This window comes from Amphibalanus amphitrite, unplaced genomic scaffold (genome assembly GCF_019059575.1).
Source record: "Amphibalanus amphitrite isolate SeventyFive unplaced genomic scaffold, NRLGWU_Aamphi_draft 000864F_arrow, whole genome shotgun sequence".
NCBI lineage: Eukaryota > Metazoa > Arthropoda > Thecostraca > Balanomorpha > Balanidae > Amphibalanus > Amphibalanus amphitrite.
Genome location: NW_024882358.1, coordinates 237351 through 256108, shown reverse-complemented (window position 1 = coordinate 256108; position 18758 = coordinate 237351). Strand labels below are relative to the sequence as shown.

Sequence of the window (18758 nt, the reverse complement as noted above, 5' to 3'; positions counted from 1 at the left end):
TCCTATCTTGAAGGCTGGCAAGTCGGGACATGACCCTCTCCATTATCGGCCCATCTCTCTCACATCATCGCTTTCAAAGCTGATGGAGAAGATGGTCAATGTGCGTTTTAGCTGGTTTCTGGAACATCACGGTGTTTTTACAAACGCCCAGTGCGGTTTTAGAAAGCACCGCAGCCCTGTTGACCACATTTTAGCCCTTGACACCGAGATACGCACCTGTTTTACTGAAAAGAAGCACCTTGGAGCACTGTTCTTTGATATTGAGGCGGCCTATGATACAGTCTTACGACACAGCATACTTTCCAAAGTATATAAGTACGGCATACGCGGCCGGATGGGCCTCTTTATCAAGAATTTTTTATCGGGTCGTCGGTTTAAAGTCCGAGTTGGCAGTGATTTCTCGAGCAGTTTTACCCAGGAGAACGGAGTTCCCCAGGGTGGGGTGCTCAGTGTGGCGTTGTTCGCGGTGGCAATCAATGACATCGTCGACGACCTCCCGGTTTCCATCGGGAGATCGCTTTTTGTCGACGATTTTGCCATCTGGTTTGCTGCTTCAAGCGCTCGACACGCGGCTAGACAGCTGCAGCTCGCCGTAACACGTTTGGAGAGGTGGAGCGGTAAGAATGGTCTTCGTTTTTCCACAGCGAAGACCGTGGCAATGCACTTTTGCCGCCGACGGTGTGACGACCTAGCTTTGGGAATCAAGCTCTACGGACAGGTGATTCCCACTCGGCCGGTGGCGAAGTTTCTTGGGATTTATTTTGACAGTCGCTTGACGTATAAGGAACATTTTAGAACGCTTCGGGAACGGTGTTTTAAATCCCTGAACGTTTTAAAATGTGTTGCTCGCACATCTTATGGTGCGGACCGCAGGACCCTTCTTCTCCTGTACCGATCGATAGTTCGGTCGAAGCTGGATTACGCTTCTTTTGTCTACGATTCAGCGAGCCAATCCAGCAAAAAGGTCCTCGACGCAGTCCATCATGCTGCAATCCGTGTCGCCACCGGAGCCTTCCGCACCTCGCCCAGCAGCAGCCTTCTTGCTGAGGCGCACGAGCCGCCTCTATCCCTACGCCGCCAGATGCTTGGGATGCGCTATGCGCTGAAACTGCGTCAGTTCCCGACGCATCCGACGTATCCGTACGTCTTCTCCACCTACTACACTCGACTTGACAGAGCGCGACAATCGCTCTGCTTTGGAGCGCGCATGAGAGGTCTCTTCTCCGCAGCCAACATAGGTTTACGTGTCGTACGACGTAGCTGGGGTACGTCCTCTCCGCCTTGGAAACACGCAAAACCTCAAGTAGATCTCTCACTCTCCGAAGTTAAGAAGGATGACTTGCTGCCTTGTGAGGCGCGAGTCAGGGCCTTGCAACACATCGTCTCGTACGATGGTTTTAACACCGTTTTTACAGACGGATCAAAAACACCTGAGGGAGTGGGATGTGCTTTTATCGCAGGTCGCGATACCCGCTCATTCTCTCTACCTTCTTTTGCCTCGGTGTTTTCATCTGAGCTAGTCGCCATCGAGAAGGCTCTGTGTTTTATCGAGGTGTCGGACGGCCTTTCTTACTTGATTTTATCGGACTCCCTAAGTAGCCTTTTGGCGTTACGGAGTTTTAATCCAGTTGACCCGATCGTTCAAGACATTTTAGCTCGACTTCAGTCAGTGGAACAATCGGGAAAATTTGTTCAGTTCTGCTGGATTCCCAGCCACGTCGGCATACACGGCAACGAGCTGGCAGATGCGGCCGCGAGGCGCGCGACCGCAGCCTCCTGCACTCGACGTCTGCCATTGCCGGCGCGTGACCTTTATTCGGCTGTGCGATCTTTCATTCTCTCTGAGTGGCAGGCAGAGTGGAGCCTACGTGGAGGCGGAAAGCTCCGTGAGGTGAAGCCGACTTTGGAGCCATGGAGGTCTTGCTTGCAAGACAACCGGTCCAACGAGGTGATCTTGTGCAGGCTCCGAATCGGCCATACATATGCCACGCATGGCCACCTCCTCCGCGGAGACGAGCAGGCCATTTGCAACGGTTGTTCCGCGCCTCTTACCGTCGCTCACGTGCTCTTATCTTGTCCACTTTTAGAACCAGACCGGACGCGCTACCTCGGCCGCATCGCTCCGGGTACCACTGTCCGCCACCTGCTGGGTGACGAGTCACCCTGGGTTTTATCTGGCAACATCTTTTCCTTTATCCGTGCAGTCAAATTCCAAGCGATTTACTCGACCTGACCCAAATCCTCTCTAGTCTCTTTGTCTAGTCAGTTGTCTATTACGACGCTTTTGCGTTGTTTTATTTTACCCTGTCTTTTTTTTATAAAGTCTTCTACTTTCTAGTCTTGATATCTAGAAAGTTTCTTCTTTTGAAACACTTGTTTTACTAGCGCGACGTTATGGGCGCAAAATGACCTTTGCAGTCGACGCGCCCTAAAGCCCCAATAAACAACAACAACAACAAAAGCAGTTACCGCCGGAGCGAGGGCGCGGGTCCGGAGAGGCGGACGATGGGGGCCGCAGCTCACCACCGTCGGCGGCGGGCCGTCGCTCGGCGTCAGGCCGCTCCAGTAGTGACGGCGGCGATGGAGTCTCCGAGTCCGATGAGGGCGCCGGGAACACCAGCGGCGGCGACGTCGGCTCCTCCGGTGACGGCTGGGTCGGCGACCACCACCGCTCGGTCAGCGGCCCAGGCGACGGCGGCGGCGAGAGCCGATCCTCCTCGGGTGCCGGCGGCGGTGTCGGCTCCGGTGACGGCGACGGACGGCCCTGGCCAGGTGGCGGCGGCGGAGGGCTCAGCGAGAGGTCCATCTCCGGGCTCGTCGGTGTCGCCGGTCTTGCAGGGGCGCCGGCGGCGGGGGCCGTCTCGGCACGGAGCCGCGCCAGCGCAGCGGCCCAGTCGGTGGGCTGCGGCGGGGCGGGCGGCGGCCGGCGCGGGCAGCGGGCGCGGTGGTTGAGGAGGCCTCGGCGGGTCGTGAACCACTTCCGGCACCAGTGGCACTCCTGCCGGAACGCCGACGCCGCGTCCGGGACCGGGCGGTTCAGAGGGCCATGACCTTACGGGCAAGTCTGGCTCCACAGGCCGCGCAACGCCACTCCGACCCGGTCACCGACGTTCCAGGGTGGAAGTCGGTCCGCAGGTGCCGTAGCAGGCTGTGCCGGACGGCGGTCTGCACCTGGTTGGCGTAGGACCGAGGGCACCCCGCCAACGGGCAGTGCACGTGCAGCGGCAGCGGGCTGGGCAGCACGAGCAGCTGGCCCTCGAGCCACGGCTGCTGAAGAGCTGCCGGGTCGGCCGGGCGGGAAGCAGCCCCGGAGGCCGCCGAGGCCATCTCCGATGGCGCTCACCAGGGCAATTGGAGGATTTGGAGAGTAGCATTTAGTTGAAAACCTAGCCCTTACCCCGACATCCGCCTCTTCTGTCGCTGTACAATGTGGAGGGGGAAGTCTCCGGGTACAGGCCAGAGTCGCCGGGGCAGGTACTAGAAGGATAGAGAATGTAGATCGCTCTCGCCAATTAAGCTGATAAGAACAGAGATTAGCGTAATAGAGCATGTTTTAGTGGCCAGGGTGTCTTTGCAGTTCCAGTTTATCTTCACCTTGTTAACTGTAAGCACAAAAAAACACCCATCTTGAAATAATTTTGATTTAGTGTTTCGACCGAGCGCTTGTATAATGTATATACACACACAAATCGAGACGGCGCCGCCGCGCCGACATTATTGAGGCCGACCCCACCGGCACCGGTCGGGCTGTACAGGTACCGGTTGGTGGCGTAAACCGGCAGGTTCAAAATACCCTTCACTCGTCACCTGAGCGACCGGTCAAAGGCCGCCAGGGCCCCCTTGGGGATCACCCCCAGCCGCAGGCAGTGGGTTAGACGGGGGACAATGAAGGTCCTCACCGCGTCCAACTTTTGCCACGGGGCCAGGGGCGACCCCAGGAGGCGGGCGTTGTCCCGGCGCTCCTCGGCCACCACCTGCTGGGGAGGCTGGATCAGCCGGGTGTGGCCGACAGGCCGCCCCAGGTACCGGTACGTCCCGTCCCGGTCATTGTTGGTAATTGGGCGCTGCATATGGTTGCATGCGTGGAGAGAAGTTGTGTGAATGGGCCTTGATCATGTCGAAAAGAAATAATGAACCGCTTGAGTTCATATGTTGGGTATACACAGGTTCGCATGACACATAACATAATTTGATGGAATATGAACAACAGGTGACAGAAACGTTGTTGTAATAACACTACTTACGCTCCTTGTCTGCGGCGGCAGCGCGGAGGGCCTCGGGGCGGTTCTCGAATGACACTGTGACGTCCACCAGCGTCACCCTGTCCCCCCGAGTGACGACCAGGTCGGGTCGGAGGGCGGAGTCGAGGCCGGGCACCCGGCGGTTGACCCGGACCTCGTCCCCGGGGAAGACGGGCGTGGTGCGCTCCAGCCGGGCCAGGATGGCGTCGTGGCGCTTCTGGTATGCCTCGGCGTGGGCTGTCAGGCAGTGATTGGTCACGTGCGGGAGGGTCTCTGCCGCGTACCCGCACCTTCGGCACCGACGGTCTGCCCCTGCCCGGCGGTAGTAGGCGTTCAGTGGGACCAGGGACAGACGGGCGCGGTGCACAAACCGCCAGTCGGCGAAGCGGGTGAATGAGCCATTATACATGTAGTGTGAGCTGACCGGCTGGTCAACCACAGACGACAGTACTTTACCCTGTTGGAGTAGGTGGGCCGATTCAGTCAGCTTCGTTGACTCTATTTTGCTCCCGGTCGCGTTTATTTCCATCTGACACTTGTCTCTTTCTCTTTAACAGTCACTTGCAACTAGTGCTGCGTCTGCCCCAGTCCCAGAGGTCAATTCGCAGCTCGTAGTTCATGTTGAATCATTTTGAGCTGCTTTCTATAAAATTAGGAGGAAACACACAAGTGCTCGGTTGTTTGAGAGCTTGCTGGTGGTTCGTATTTTCATAATTGTGGCGTTTGAGCAGTTCTAGCTCTATGTCAACTTCATGTCAACAACAGTCGCAAGCATGAGGCACAACTTCTTTCACACTGAGCACCGGAAACTCGTCTTTCTTTTACGTAGAACCCTTGAGCAGTGGAAGGGTATAATTGAGGCAAACCAGATCGGATAGAGAATAAGCAAAACAAGAAACGTGAAACAACAGGCCGGCGTTAGGTGGGAAAGGGCGGGAAGGGAGTTCAAATTCAAAGGTTTGTCGCCAAATCCCAACGGTTTGGGTTTTGGCGCGAAATCTTTGAAAACGGGTCAACGGCTGAAGGCTGTTGCCCGGAAGCTAGGGGGGCGGGGGGGGGGGGAGGCAGTCGCCGCGCGGTCTCACCTGGTGTCGAGCAGCAGCGGCGCCCCCTCCTCAGCAGGCGGCGACGGTGGCGACACCATGTGGACGGGCACAACAACACGGCACTGCTCAAGGTCACAGGGAATATAATTCCCGACCTTTTGGCCAAGATCAAAGTCAAAAAGAGTCTCGCGCGACTTAGAATAGGTTAATCAACCCACAGATACTACACTACAGTGAGGGGGTCACGTGATCCTAGCCAAAAGGCCGAGAAGCGATCATATAGAGCTGATAAGAACAGATTTGTTTATTTTCAAAAGCACATTAAGAACTGACGATACATACATAAGAGACAATTCATAACGGGGGAAACAGTCATGCCTCTCCGTCTGCCATGCACGAAATATTTACAAGAGAATGAGGACAGACCCCGGAGGGTCACCATGGCGGTCGGCCGCACACCACGGGCAAGGCGGGCGGGAGGATCGGGGAGGGTGTGCCTAGGAGCTTTTTGCTCTCCATTCTGATTGGGCCAGAAGTCCTTTACCTCAAAGTGGTCACTATATAGAATTGAATGCTCTGTGGGCTGAAACTGTTTGGTCTTGTTGTCACCAGTCCGTTTCGTTGCCAGTTCGGCCACTTCCTCCTGACACTGCAGACCACGCAGGATAGCACCGGCTGGCGGTGGCCGCGTCTTAGTCGACAACACCTGAAAGCTGTTTGGCGGACGACAGGTACGTCTTAATGAAGAGCTGTCCACTATTCTGGACCGAAAGAAATGTGCGGTGATTGGGAAGGCTTCGCACAGTTCCCCTGGCTCCATCGTGGAATGACTGCCTCTTGGCGCTCCCTCCACGGCCGAGTCGCCGGCCCTCAGGCAGCGCAACTGAGCGGCGGCGACGCGAGGGCCCGCAGCAGCGGCTCCAGGGCGAGGGAGAACAGGAGGCCGCTGAGGGGGGCACCCCTGCCGCACGCTGGCACAGCGGGGCGCCGCATATGGTTGCGTGCATGGAGAGAATGTATGTGAAAAGACCTTTATAACGTTGAAAAAATGGCCGCTTGGGCTCATATGCTAGGTATACACTGGTCCACCTGACACATAACATATTTGATTGAATATGAATAACAGGTGACGCAAGCATCACTGTAGGAAGAATTTATCTGCGCTGCTTGGGACCGTGACCTCCACCAGCGTCACCCTGTTCCCCCGGGTCACCACGAGGTCGCAGCCGTCCTCTTTGACTGGGGCCTGTCGTTTAACATGGGGCGCTCGTTAGCATAGACGGGAACCCGGCTGTTTCGTGTCAGAAGCCATGACAGACACTGTCCTTGTTGGCTTGAGAGCCCTCTATTATTATATAATTGTGTCATATTTGTATGGTTTGTCAATAAATGTTGGAAAAAAGGTCGTGTCGCAGGGCGGAGTCGAGGCCGGGGACGCGCCGGTTGACCCGGACCTCGTCCCCGGGGAAGACCGGCGTGGCCCGCTCCAGCCGGGCCAGCAGCGCGTCGTGCGGCAGCTGGTACGCCTCCGGGTGCGCCTGCAGGCAATGGTTGGTGACATGTGGCAGGGTCTCTGCCGCGTACCCGCACCTCCGGCACCGGCGGTCAGCTCCTGCTCGGCGGGAGTAGGCGTTCAGGGGCACGAGCGAGAGGCGGGCGTGGTGCACAAAGCGCCAATCGACGAACCGGGTGAAGCTCCCATTATGCACATAATGGGAGCTCACCGCCCGGCTGGTCCGCCACACAGGCCAGCACCTTGCCCTGCTGGGGCATCTCGGTTAGTTCACGCAGGTTGGTCCGCCGCACGGCTTCCCGCAGCGCGCGCGACTCGCGCCGCGGCTCCACGTCCGCCTCCCCCCACCTGCAGGACAGGGGGGTCAGCGGCGCGCCAGCGGACGGCGGCGCGGCGGGCGAGGGCGGTGGTGGCCACACGGGTGCGGGTCGAGCGGCAGGACACGCCGCCGCTGTCGTCCCGCATCGGAGCGCCGTTCAGGTACTCCGCCAGGTCGGCAGGGGTGGGGTCACGGCGGACACGGCGCCGGGCGGCACCGGTCAGCTCGGCGGCCGCCAGCTCGGCCACCGCCGGGTCCTGGGAATGGAGGAGGCGCTGGGTGGCCGCCGTCAGAAGGATATCGGCTTCCTGAGAAAAATTGGTCAGTCCGACCCCACCGGCCTTAGTCGGGCTGTAAAGGTAGCGATTTGTGGCATTTATTGGGAGGTTGAGGATCCCCTTAACGCGCCACCGCAGCGACCTGTCAAAGGCCGCCAGCGCCCCCTTGGGGATCACCCCTAGCCGCAGGCAGTGGATGAGCCGGGGGAGGGGGCGATGAATGTCCTTACGGCGTCCAGCTTCTGCCACGGGGCCAGGGGCGACCCCAGCAGGCGGGCGGCGTCCCGGCGTGCCTCGGCCACCACCTGCAGGGGCGGCTGGGTCAGCCGGGTGTGGCCCACAGGCCGCCCCAGATACCGGTAGGCCCCGCCCCGGTCAACGTGGGGCAGCGGGCCGATGCAACATGGCCCAATGCGTGGAGAGCAGCTATACAAAGGGATCTAAAAATGTTGATATAGAAAACCGCTTGGGTTCATATGTTAGGTACACACAGGTTCACAAGACACATGACGTTACATGTTGGAATATGAATAACAGATGCCACATCACTTTATAATTCCCGCGTACTTCCCGCGTACTATAATACGCGTACTCTCTTTCTGTCCAGCAGCAGCGCGGAGGGCCTCGGGGCGGTTCTCAAAAGCCACAGTGACGTGAACGAGGGACACGTGGTCCCCCCGGGCCACCACTAGGTCAGGTCGGAGGGAGGAGTCCAGGCCGGGGACACGACGGTTGACCCGGACCTCGTCACCGGGGAACACAGGCGTGGCACGCTCCAGCGGGACCAGCAGCGCGTCGTGCCTCCGCTGGTAGCCCTCTGCGTGGGCGGTAAGACAGTGGTTTACGACGTGCGGTAGCGTCTCCTGCCCGTACCCGCGGCGGCGATACCGGCGGTCTGCCCCTGGCCTGCGGAAGTAGGCGTTAAGCGTGACCAGGGAGAGACGGGCACGGTGCACGAACCGCCAATCAGCAAACCGGGGTAAAGCTGTCATCATACATAAAATGGGGTTTACCGGCTGATCCGCCTTCTTTGACTTCTGTGTTGCTTACGGTTGCCTTCACTTTGGTGTCACACCTTTCTTTTTTTCTCTTTTAGAGTCATGTGCAACAAGTGCTACCTCTGTTTGTCCCAATCCCACAGGTCAATGTGCAGCTCGTACTTCATGTTGAACAGTTAAGAGCTGCTTCCTATAAGACTAGGATAGAAGGCTTAAGTGCACGGCTGTCCGAGAGCTTGCTGGTCGTTCGAGTACGGGCGGCGGCGGCGGCGCGGCGTCCTCCGCCGGGGGAGCCGGGACGGGATTGGGTCCGGGGGGTGGGGCCGGCGCAGCGGCCGGGCGGCCGGCCGGGTCGGGCCGTCGGGGCGGGTCGCGGCGGAGGCGCTGCCGGTCAGGCGGCGACTGGCGACGGCGGCGGTCCGTCTCCTCCGCGCGCTTAGCGTGGTAGGCTTCGTTCCGCCGGCTCGCCTCCGCCACCATCGCGGTCAGCACCTCCTCGCTAGCCGCCCACTCGGCGTCGGCAGCTAGTAGTTGCTCCAAACGCGAGGCCGGGGGAGCGTCGGGTCCCGGGGTGGGCGGGGGAGCGTCGGGTCCCGGGATGGGCGGGGGAGCATCGGGTCCCGGGGTGGGCTGGGGAGCTTCGGGTCGCGGGGTGGGCTGGGGTGGGGGCGTCACCTCCTGTGGCGGGTCGCGGCGGTCGCTTACCGTGACACTCGCGTCGTTTCGCACTTCCACACATCGCTGGCCGCCACCTCGTCACAGGAGGCGGCGCGGGCGGAGCCGCCCGCGCGGGGCCGGCGTCCGCGAGTGGCGGAGCGGCCTCAGGCACCACGTGGCCCGAGCGGCGGCGCTCTGCTCGGCGCCTGGCTCGGTAGCGGCGGCGGCGCGCCGCCCGGCCCGGAGACACGGCCGGCTCGCTGCCAGCAGTTGATGTCGAGTCCGACGAGCTTGAGCTGGGCGGCAGGTACAGCGTGGGCGCCGGGGACGGCGAGTCGGGCGATGAGTCCGAGCTGTCGGCCGACGGCTCCCTCCTCGCGCCGACGCCGGGGCCGCGCGGCCAGAACCACGACGTCAGTTTAGGCGAGCGGCGGGCCCGGGCTGGCGTCGTCGCCGATGCTCCACCGACGCAGTTACCGCCGGAGCGAGGGCGCGGGTCCGGAGAGGCGGACGATGGGGGCCGCAGCCGCGAGGGCCAGGCCGGCGTCGTCGACTCCGCCGAGGGCGGCATCACTGGCGGCACGGGCGCGGCCGGACTCGGTTCCGGCGCGGGCGGCACTGACGCGGGCAACACTGACGCGTTCGGCACTGACGCAGACGAGTCATTCGCGTTCTCACTGTTCCACTGCACTGTTCAGGGCGCTCGTCACTATACTGCACTGACTGGGGTAGAGTTTCAGCCGGCGGCGGCTCACCACCGTCGGCGGCGGGCCGTCGCTCGGCGTCAGGCCGCTCCAGTAGTGACGGCGGCGATGGAGTCTCCGAGTCCGATGAGGGCGCCGGGAACACCAGCGGCGGCGACGTCGGCTCCTCCGGTGACGGCTGGGTCGGCGACCACCACCGCTCGGGCAGCGGCCCAGGCGACGGCGGCGGCGAGAGCCGATCCTCCTCGGGCGCCGGCGGCGGTGTCGGCTCCGGTGATGGCGTCGGTGTCGGCTCCGGTGACGGCGTCGGTGTCGGCTCCGGTGACGGCGACGGACGGCCCTGACCAGGTGGCGGCGGCGGAGGGCTCAGGGTGAGGTCCATCTCCGGGCTCGTCGGTGTCGCTGGTCTTGCAGGGGCGCCGGCGGCGGGGGCCGTCTCGGCACGGAGCCGCGCCAGCGCAGCGGCCCAGTCGGTGGGCTGCGGCGGGGCCGGCGGCGGCCGGCGCGGGCAGCGTACGCGGTGGTTGAGGAGGCCTCGGCGGGTCGTGTACCACTTCCGGCACCAGTGACACTCCTGCCGGAACGCCGACGCCGCGTCCGGGACCGGGCGGTTCAGAGGGCCGAGGGGGCATCTGTGGGCCGAGACCTTACGGGCAAGTCTAGCTCCACAGGTCGCGCAACGCCACTCCGACCCGGTCACCGACGTTCCAGGGTGGAGGTCGGTCCGCAGGTGCCGTAGCAGGCTGTGCCGGACGGCGGTCTGCACCTGGTTGGCGTAGGACCGAGGGCACCCCGCCAACGGGCAGTGCACGTGCAGCGGCAGCGGGCTGGGCAGCACGAGCAGCTGGCCCTCGAGCCACGGCTGCTGAAGAGCTGCCGGGTCGGCCGGGCGGGAAGCAGCCCCGGAGGCCGCCAAGGCCATCTCCGATGGTGCTCACCAGGGCAAGTGGAGGATTTGGAGAGTAGGATTTTGTAGAAAACCTAGCCCTTTCCCCGACATTCGCCTCTTCTGTCGCTGTACAATGTGGAGGGGGAAGTCTCCGGGTACAGGCCAGAGTCGCCGGGGCAGGTACTTGAAGGATTGAGAGAATGCAGTATCGCTCTCGCCAGTTAAGCTGATAAGAACAGATTTTTTTATTCATAAAAGGGCATGGTGATAACAAGAACTGGCGATACATACATAGGAGGTCTTTAGGAGATATCGATTGAAAGGGAATTTCCCCCAAACACATGAGGCGCGGATTAATAGTAAATAACATTATTTTCGAAGCAATGATGTGTTGCAAAATAATAAAACGGAGAATCTAAAAACGTTTACTGGTCTTGGAATTAAAAAAGGAATATAGAATGCTGCCTACCTGTACAGTGTATGTACAGTGTACACGAATTCGATGTCTGGCAAGTAAGAGCGATCAGCGGAAATAGACGGGTATTCATTCCCAAATTCGGACTGTAGCTCGGCCTTGTACGTCTCTAAGGCTGTCGACGGCGAATAAAAGTGGGCGACGATGGGTTAGCCGCCACCGACGATGGCCCCGCCACCGACGAGGTACTCGCCACGGCCGAAGGGCCCGCCACGGCCGAAGGGCTCTCCGGTTCAGAGGAATATACCGGCTCAGAGGTCACTGCTGTCGCCGAGCTGCCTGCTGCTGACAGCCGTTGGCGTTCCCGAATGACAGTTTCATGTCCCCGCAGGCGTGCCGACACTCCAACGTCGCCAAAGACATCGTATAATTCCAGGACAGTGTCGGCTGAATGTGCCATGGGTGCAGCGACATCCCTGTAACAAGAACAAATGCGTTACACTACTCACACTGTAAACGCATTATGTACTTGAACATAACATATTTGATTCTTAGATGAACTCATAAAAATCATTCTTTAAGTCATTCAGCGAAGAACGCGTAAATCCGATTGCTACTTACTTCCGTTTTTCAGGATCCGCATTGGACGTGCCGATGACGGTGCCGTATCGTATCCCTTGTGCAGTGAGGTGTGGGACGTCGTCGTCCCCCATGACCTCTTTCCATACTTGCCGGGACACCTTTCCAGCGTTGCTGGAGTCCATGCGTCCACCTCCTTGGTTGACGGAGAGCTGAAACAAAATGACACGAGCTCTTATATGGAATACTTTGCCTCAACACAATAACGACAAGAAATGTTTATGCAATGCTCTTAGACTTTTGAGACTAACAAGTGCCTACTCACACGGCCAGTCAGATCCTTCCTTCGCCGCCACAGGCGACGAGGAGTGGGCGCTCCTTGTCGACGTGGATACACAGGCGCCTCCACAGGCGCAGTGTTCAGGGCGCCTCGTGGCGATGCGGACGGGCCGTTTTGAAGGACCAATTTCTCACCATCGTATACGGTTCACCGTCGAGCTCGACGTCCTGAAACGAGAGATCCAAGAAGTTGATACATATCAAATGCTTATGAATAACTTCATTTGCAACAGTGCATGTTTGCAATGAGTTAACAGTCATTTGCAATGAGTGCTGCGTCTGTCCCAGTCCTAGAGGTCAATTCTCAGCTCTTACTTTATGTTGAACCGCTTAGAGCTGCTCCGTATAAAACTAGGAGGAAACACACAAGTGCTCGGTTGTTTGAGAGCTTGCTGGTGATTCGTATTTTCATAGTAGTTGCGTTTGAGCAGTTCTAGCTCCAGTCGCACGTCAACTTCATGTCAACTGTCGCAAGCATGAGATACAACTTCTTTCACACTTGAACACCGCAAACTCGTCTTTATTGTACCTAGAACCTTTGAACAGCACTACCCTATTTTTGAAGAACCTAGTAAGTGTCAAGGTGACGAAACGGAGAAAAACGAGGAAACGTTAACGTGTGCTAGCCTAAGCAAATGCGCATAACATGCATCAACCTGAATAGTGTTTCTATATGTATTTTATGTGCGCAATTCAGAAATGCTATCCAAATTTTTCAAATGCTTACTGATAGTGTAAATGTGGACTTGCTAGATTAGCTGTGGCATTGGACGAAGAGGGAAAACCTAGCATGGTTACTTACTACGTTTTTCTGTGCCAGATGTGCTTAATCATGAAATAGGTTGTCAACAAAACTGAAACAGTTGTCATTTCAAGAATGCTCCCATGAAGAAATTCTTTGTAGTTTTGTGCTCATCTTACCTTGCTGAACCATTTCCTGCTCTTAGTTTTGTATTTAAATCAAAAATGAAGATTTTTCCTTAAAAAAGGCTGAAAAGTGGGTGGGGCTCCGCTCCCCCCCCCCCCCTGTTCCTACGCCTATGGACCAGACGGCTCATAAAGAAGTGATTTTCACGAGTGCTGTTCACGGGCACCTGCCGTAGCTGCAGCTCGGTGTTTACCCGTGGCCATAGATACCGCGGCTGACCGCCGAGCCGCAGCTACCGCAGGTCCCCGTCAACAGGGCCACGGTCATTTTTTTTTAGAAGTTACACCTTCATATCTGCAGTGTACGCCATCTCATCATCATGCTGGCTGACTACAGTGCCTCGGCATGCATCAGTATCTCTCGCTATCTTCAACACAACCCAAATCAAAATAGTTTATCCTACTAACGCACTTCACACACCCTAATATCGTGCTCTTTAGACGCATTCGGTATCGCAGAGGCAGACGTAGATTACAGTGGGTCCCTCAGGAACTCCTCGGGAACGTCAGGAAGAGGTGCAGGGATACTGGATCCGGCACCCCTGCCACTCGTACCACCGGGGCTCGGCGGCTCGGCACACGCAGCAGATGTCGGCCCGCTCAAGGACACCGCGAAAGTTTGCCAGTGTGGCTCTCCACAGTTCAAAAATCGGGGTTCACACTGATAAGTTGCAATAGGGACTCCGGGGCGGTGAAGCGAAGTTTAGGTTTTCTAGAGCACATCAAGTTGCTACATGCATCAACCTTGATGTGCCATCAAGCTCGCTCATGTAGCCAGCAGTAACAGACAGACCCAACCAGAGGAGTGGGCTTCCTAAAGCGCGGAAGTCGCGAATGGGCAAGAACCTAGTATGCGACACTTTATCACAATGCACATCAGCGCAAACTGGGGTGTTCAGGTCTCTTTGGTCGAGGTAAAACCTAGCATGCAGCAACTTGTCACATACTGTGTTTTTCTTTGTCAAACCGAAGACGCCACTGGACTTGCTATATTCTACCCCTTTAATATCTCAGTTTTGGAGAAAGTTATGAAAAAAGCGATACCAGAAACGAATCCGTCGTTCCCGAAAACCCCCGTTAGCATCTCTAACTCATTTTTGTTTACATTGGCGCTTACTATGTTTTTCCTTGACACGGTAGACTGCAGAAACAGCGCCATTTGGACTGTGTTGTGTGCGTGATCAGCAAATGGCTACCAAGAATGGGCACTTGATCGCATTATGACACGGTTGTTGAACATTGCTTTAACGTTTTACGCGTCGTCACTTTCTATTTCAGTTCTCTTGGTCTCTGTGTATCTGATGGTTTGATGTATAACGTTGCAGCTCGTGTTTAATGTTGAGCATTTACAGTCCCTTATTTTGCAGCCGGCTTCGTCTGTGCTGTGTCAGTGTGTGTGTGATTTTTTTTTTTTGTAGTGTTGGAACTCAAACAATAGTCGAACGGATTGCTGTTCTTTCGACTGCCGGCCGGCCACCGGAGCCGCGCCCGTCGGTCAGCAGCTCAGACTTGTCCGAGCACGGCGAGCCGGGACCGGGGTCAGAGGCCGTGGCACGGAGGGGAGCGTCGGGAGGGGTGAGCGGGGGCAGCGAGAGCGCGTCGTCATCATCTGCCACCGGGCGGTCAGCATTGGCGGTCACACGTGACAGTGAGAGGGACGGGGTGTCCACATGGACCGGTGAGCGGCGGCACTTCCGGGCGTGGTTGGTCAGGCCACGGCGAGTCGTAAAACTCCGGCCACACCAGCAGCGGTGGGGCATGGCCACCGGGCCCGCGGCGGCCGGCTGGGCGAAGCAGCCGTGCCGCGAAAAGTGGTACGGCAGCCGGCACCTGCACCCACCACACACCCACTGGGCGTCGGTCAGAGCCACGTGGCAGCGTTTGATGTGGCGCCTCAGACTCTGGCGCATAGTCGAGGCATCACAGTTGGCATAGCGCCCCCCACATCCCTCCACGGGGCACAGGAGCAGCCCGGGGAGGGGAAAGGGGAGCACCAGCCGGCCGTCCACGATCGCGGGCTGGGTGTCCGCCGCCCGGGGAGGGGACACAGACGGGGCGCTAGATATTAACAACAAATATGGTGTAATTGAACAATTTCACAAAATATTATAATAATAAACATAAAACACCATCGTGTAATAGGATAAAATATCTACCACATTTGTCAGCGAGTCGGGAACGCCGGCTGACACGGCCTTCGCTAGTCGGCCGTCATTGATATAAGACTGTCGCCCGACAATGCTGGACATGAGCGCGAACAGAGTACGCAGACGGGACATGTAAATGCTCAAGTTATTTCACACACAACAGAACCATTTCACATAGCAATGATGCACTCATTCAGCGAGTGACGTTGATAGACAGTAATATAATAGAGAGGCATAAAGTGAAGTTGCTTTGTTCACTTCTTGTCGTTTAGGCTGGTTATTTGGTTTCCATATGTTCTCTGTTGTGTCCTATCCCCATGTCAAGCTCGTGTTTGGTTTGTCCTTCGTAGAATATCGAAGGCTGTCATGTCCTTTGAAGGCTGCCTTTGATGCAGATACCAAATGTTTCCTCTACTAAACTCGTGTTCTTTGTACGATGAGGGTCACTGGGATAGGCAGTCCCGCCTTCCGTTTCCCGCTCCCGTCCCTGCTGTATAAGTGAAAGTCGTCGCTGTCGGGAGTGAGTTCAGTGGTAAATTAAAGAAAGGAAAGAAAAGCGTTTGACATGTGAGCGACGTCGGTACGGACAACGACGGGCTCAGGGAAACGTCCTCACGACGGCCGCGCCGCTCCTCCCGCCTCCGGGCTCGTTAAAGGCGGCCCAGGCTGATCATTCCGGGCAAATCAGCGACAGACAGCAATCCGGGTGCAGGGTTATTGGCTCATGCGAATGCGATGAACATGTCGCAAGTTGGGCGCGGGCGCTAACCAAGCACCAGCGCCGCCTCTACCCGCTGGAGCGTCCGGACGGTGGCGCTGAGCCGCTCGGCCAGGAGAGCCTCTATGCGGGCCTAGCCAGCGGCAACCCGCTGGAGTTGCTGACCGAGAGTGATGTGGCCTTCGACGAGCTGCTTCGTGGTGTTCGCCTCGATCTCGATCTGTGAAGGCATGGAGTTAATGGAGTCCAACGGTCAACTGGGGGAACGGAGGGCGACGTCTACATTCTTATGGCGACGCCTCGAATGGACACAAATCTCACCAATCCCCTGAATGATGACAAATATCATTATCATATATTGATCCTCGAGTCGATGCTTCCAGTGTTATTGTCCATGAGTGTGTATGTTCCGTATGACGCAGAAAAGCCGGGGCTGTCATTTTGACAGTGTCCCGGAACCAAAAGGCAAGTGAACTCATCACCTCGCCGGGATCTACTTTGCGGCACGATTGATGGGAGTATATACAGGGGTACACGTTAGCACCATCCAGCTTTGAACAACACAAATATGCATAATTTGTGCATAACATGCTCTAGCTCTTCGTCTCCAGATGCTGGGGATGCGTTACACTTTGAAACTTCGCCAATACCCAACGCATCCGACGTACCCGTACGTCTTTTCACGTCACGCTACTTGATCTGACGGGAGGGTACGACCGTCGTTTGGAGTACGCATGGGAGTACGCAACAACTTCGGCTGCGACAACTGCACCGAGCTTCGCAACGAACGGCTCACGGCGGCTGAAAAAGCAGCTGAGAAGAAACTCGGCACAGTATACAGCAACGCCAGCAAGCAGCTGCTAATCTACAGTCCGCCGCCGGTGCTGACCATCCACCTGAAGCGGTTCGGGGTGTGCAGCTTCAGCCTGCGGAAGGTGAACCGGCACGTGCAGTTCGGCGAGTGGCTCGATCTGGCCCCCTTCTGTTCCTCCATCAGCCAGGACCTGCCTCAGATGCGGGCCGGCCAGCGGCGGGTGCTCTACTCGCTGTTTGGTGTCGTTGAGCACAGCGGTCGACTGACCAGCGGCCACTACACAGCCTACGTGCGCGTGCGCCGCCGTCACGACCAGCTCACCGTCAACCCTGCGCAACTCACCACACTCGTCACCGACGCGTTCGCCGTGGCGTGTGAGCGGGCGAGGCAGGGCGCCGAGCAGACCCGACCGGAGACCACGGACGGACCGTCCCCGGTCAGGCCCGCAGAGGAGGGCCGGGAAGACGGGGAGGGCGAGGACCCCGCCGCCGCGCCACAGGAGTCACAGACGGATCAAAAACAGCCCGCCCCGGAGCCCGAGACGGAGCCGGAGCCGCAACCGGAGGCCGGGCGGTGGTTTTACGTGAGTGACACGCACGTCACAGAGGTGACTCTGGACAAGGTGCTCAAGGCGCAAGCTTACATGCTGTTCTACGAGCGAATTGTGTAAGCGACTGCGGTAGCTTGGGATGGTGCTCTGTGCACGGGTATTAACAAATAGGTAATAGGTACACATGCCTATAAATATTGTACCAAATTCGGACTGTAGCTCGGCCTTGTACGTCTCTAAGGCTGTCGACGGCGAATAAAAGTGGGCCACGACGGGTAAGCCGCCACCGACGATGGACCCGCCACCGACGAGGTACTCGCCACGGCCAAAGGGCTCTCCGGTTCAGAGGAATATACCGGCTCAGAGGTCACTGCTGTCGCCGAGCTGCCTGCTGCTGACAGCCGTTGGCGTTCCCGAATGACAGTGTCATGTCCCCGCAGGCGTGCCGACGCTCCAACGTCGCCAAAGACATCGTAGAATTCCAGGGCAGTGTCGACTGAATGTGCCATGGATGCAGCGACATCCCTGTAACAAGAAAGCAAATGCGTTACACTACTCACACTGTAAGCGCATTATGTACTTGAACATAACATATTTGATTCTTAGATGAAATCATCAAATTATTCCTTAACCCGCGCCGTGCTGGGGGGGGGCGTTTTTACGCCCCCCCCCCTCAGGTTTTTCGCGAATATCTCAAAAACGGCGGCGCGCAGCGCCGCCGTTTTTGGTACACGTGTTCCTACATCATTTCCGCACATGTTGTGAAAATTTCAGACCTAGGCCGTTCAAGGTCAGGTCACCAGGTCACGTCAAGTGACCTTACCTCAGAAAAAGTTCAAAGGCTCGCTATAGCTACACCGACTGAACGATCACTTTGAAACTTTCAGCGATTGATATGAGTAACAGTATGTATAAAATGTATATCTCGGATTTTTGATATCTGTGACCTAAGGTCAGGTCAATTTTGCGACCTCTCCATTATAAGTCAATGGGAGAAAATTGAAATGCGCCTCTTTTGGACGAATATCGTTCAAAACGCTCTCAAACATCGGTTCATAGGTAAACATGACACACTGAATAGGAAAAATGCACCTGTGACCCCTCTGTGTGCCCCTGAGGTCATCTCAGGTCATGAACGGTCGCCAGCAGTTTTTTGGCTATAACTTTTGATAGAGACGTGCTAGAGCGGTGAAAACACGTCAGATGTGTTCAGCTCGACGATACGGATCGACTGATATGCAACATGACCCTTTTCGGTCAGGTCATGACCTTGACCTGAGGTCAAATTTTCAAAATGACCTTTCAAGGTCAACAAATAGTTACTTCGACGCGTCTCGACGAGAGGAACACGATGCTGGCAAAAGTAATGTCATGGCGCTTATGAGTCAAAAGTTATTGACGAAAAAACGTTTTTCGTAAAAACGGCTATTTTTGGAGTTTTTGCCCTCTGGAGGCTAAACCGTTGACCTGAGGTCAAATCTGAGAACATTACTCAGAAAGGTCTGTAAAAGGGCTATCGAATGCGCTTTTCCGCGGCGCTGTAGCTCTATCGGTTCCCGAGATAGCCGTTGGCAGTTTCCAAAATGTTGAAATAGTCAACATTTTACCTTTGGTGACCTCTGGT

The 18758-nt window shown here is 57.2% G+C and overlaps 1 protein-coding gene across 1 annotated transcript; it reads right to left on the bottom strand.

Moving 5' to 3' along the window:
* Positions 1-572: 572 nt before the first annotated feature.
* Positions 573-3327, bottom strand: LOC122367338 (vegetative cell wall protein gp1-like). The gene is made up of 3 exons (XM_043340378.1): positions 3106-3327; positions 2470-2998; positions 573-580 (listed from the first exon to the last, which is right to left on the bottom strand). Exons 1-3 carry the CDS (start codon positions 3325-3327, stop codon positions 573-575), a joined length of 759 nt encoding a protein of 252 aa, XP_043196313.1.
* Positions 3328-18758: the final 15431 nt, after the last annotated feature.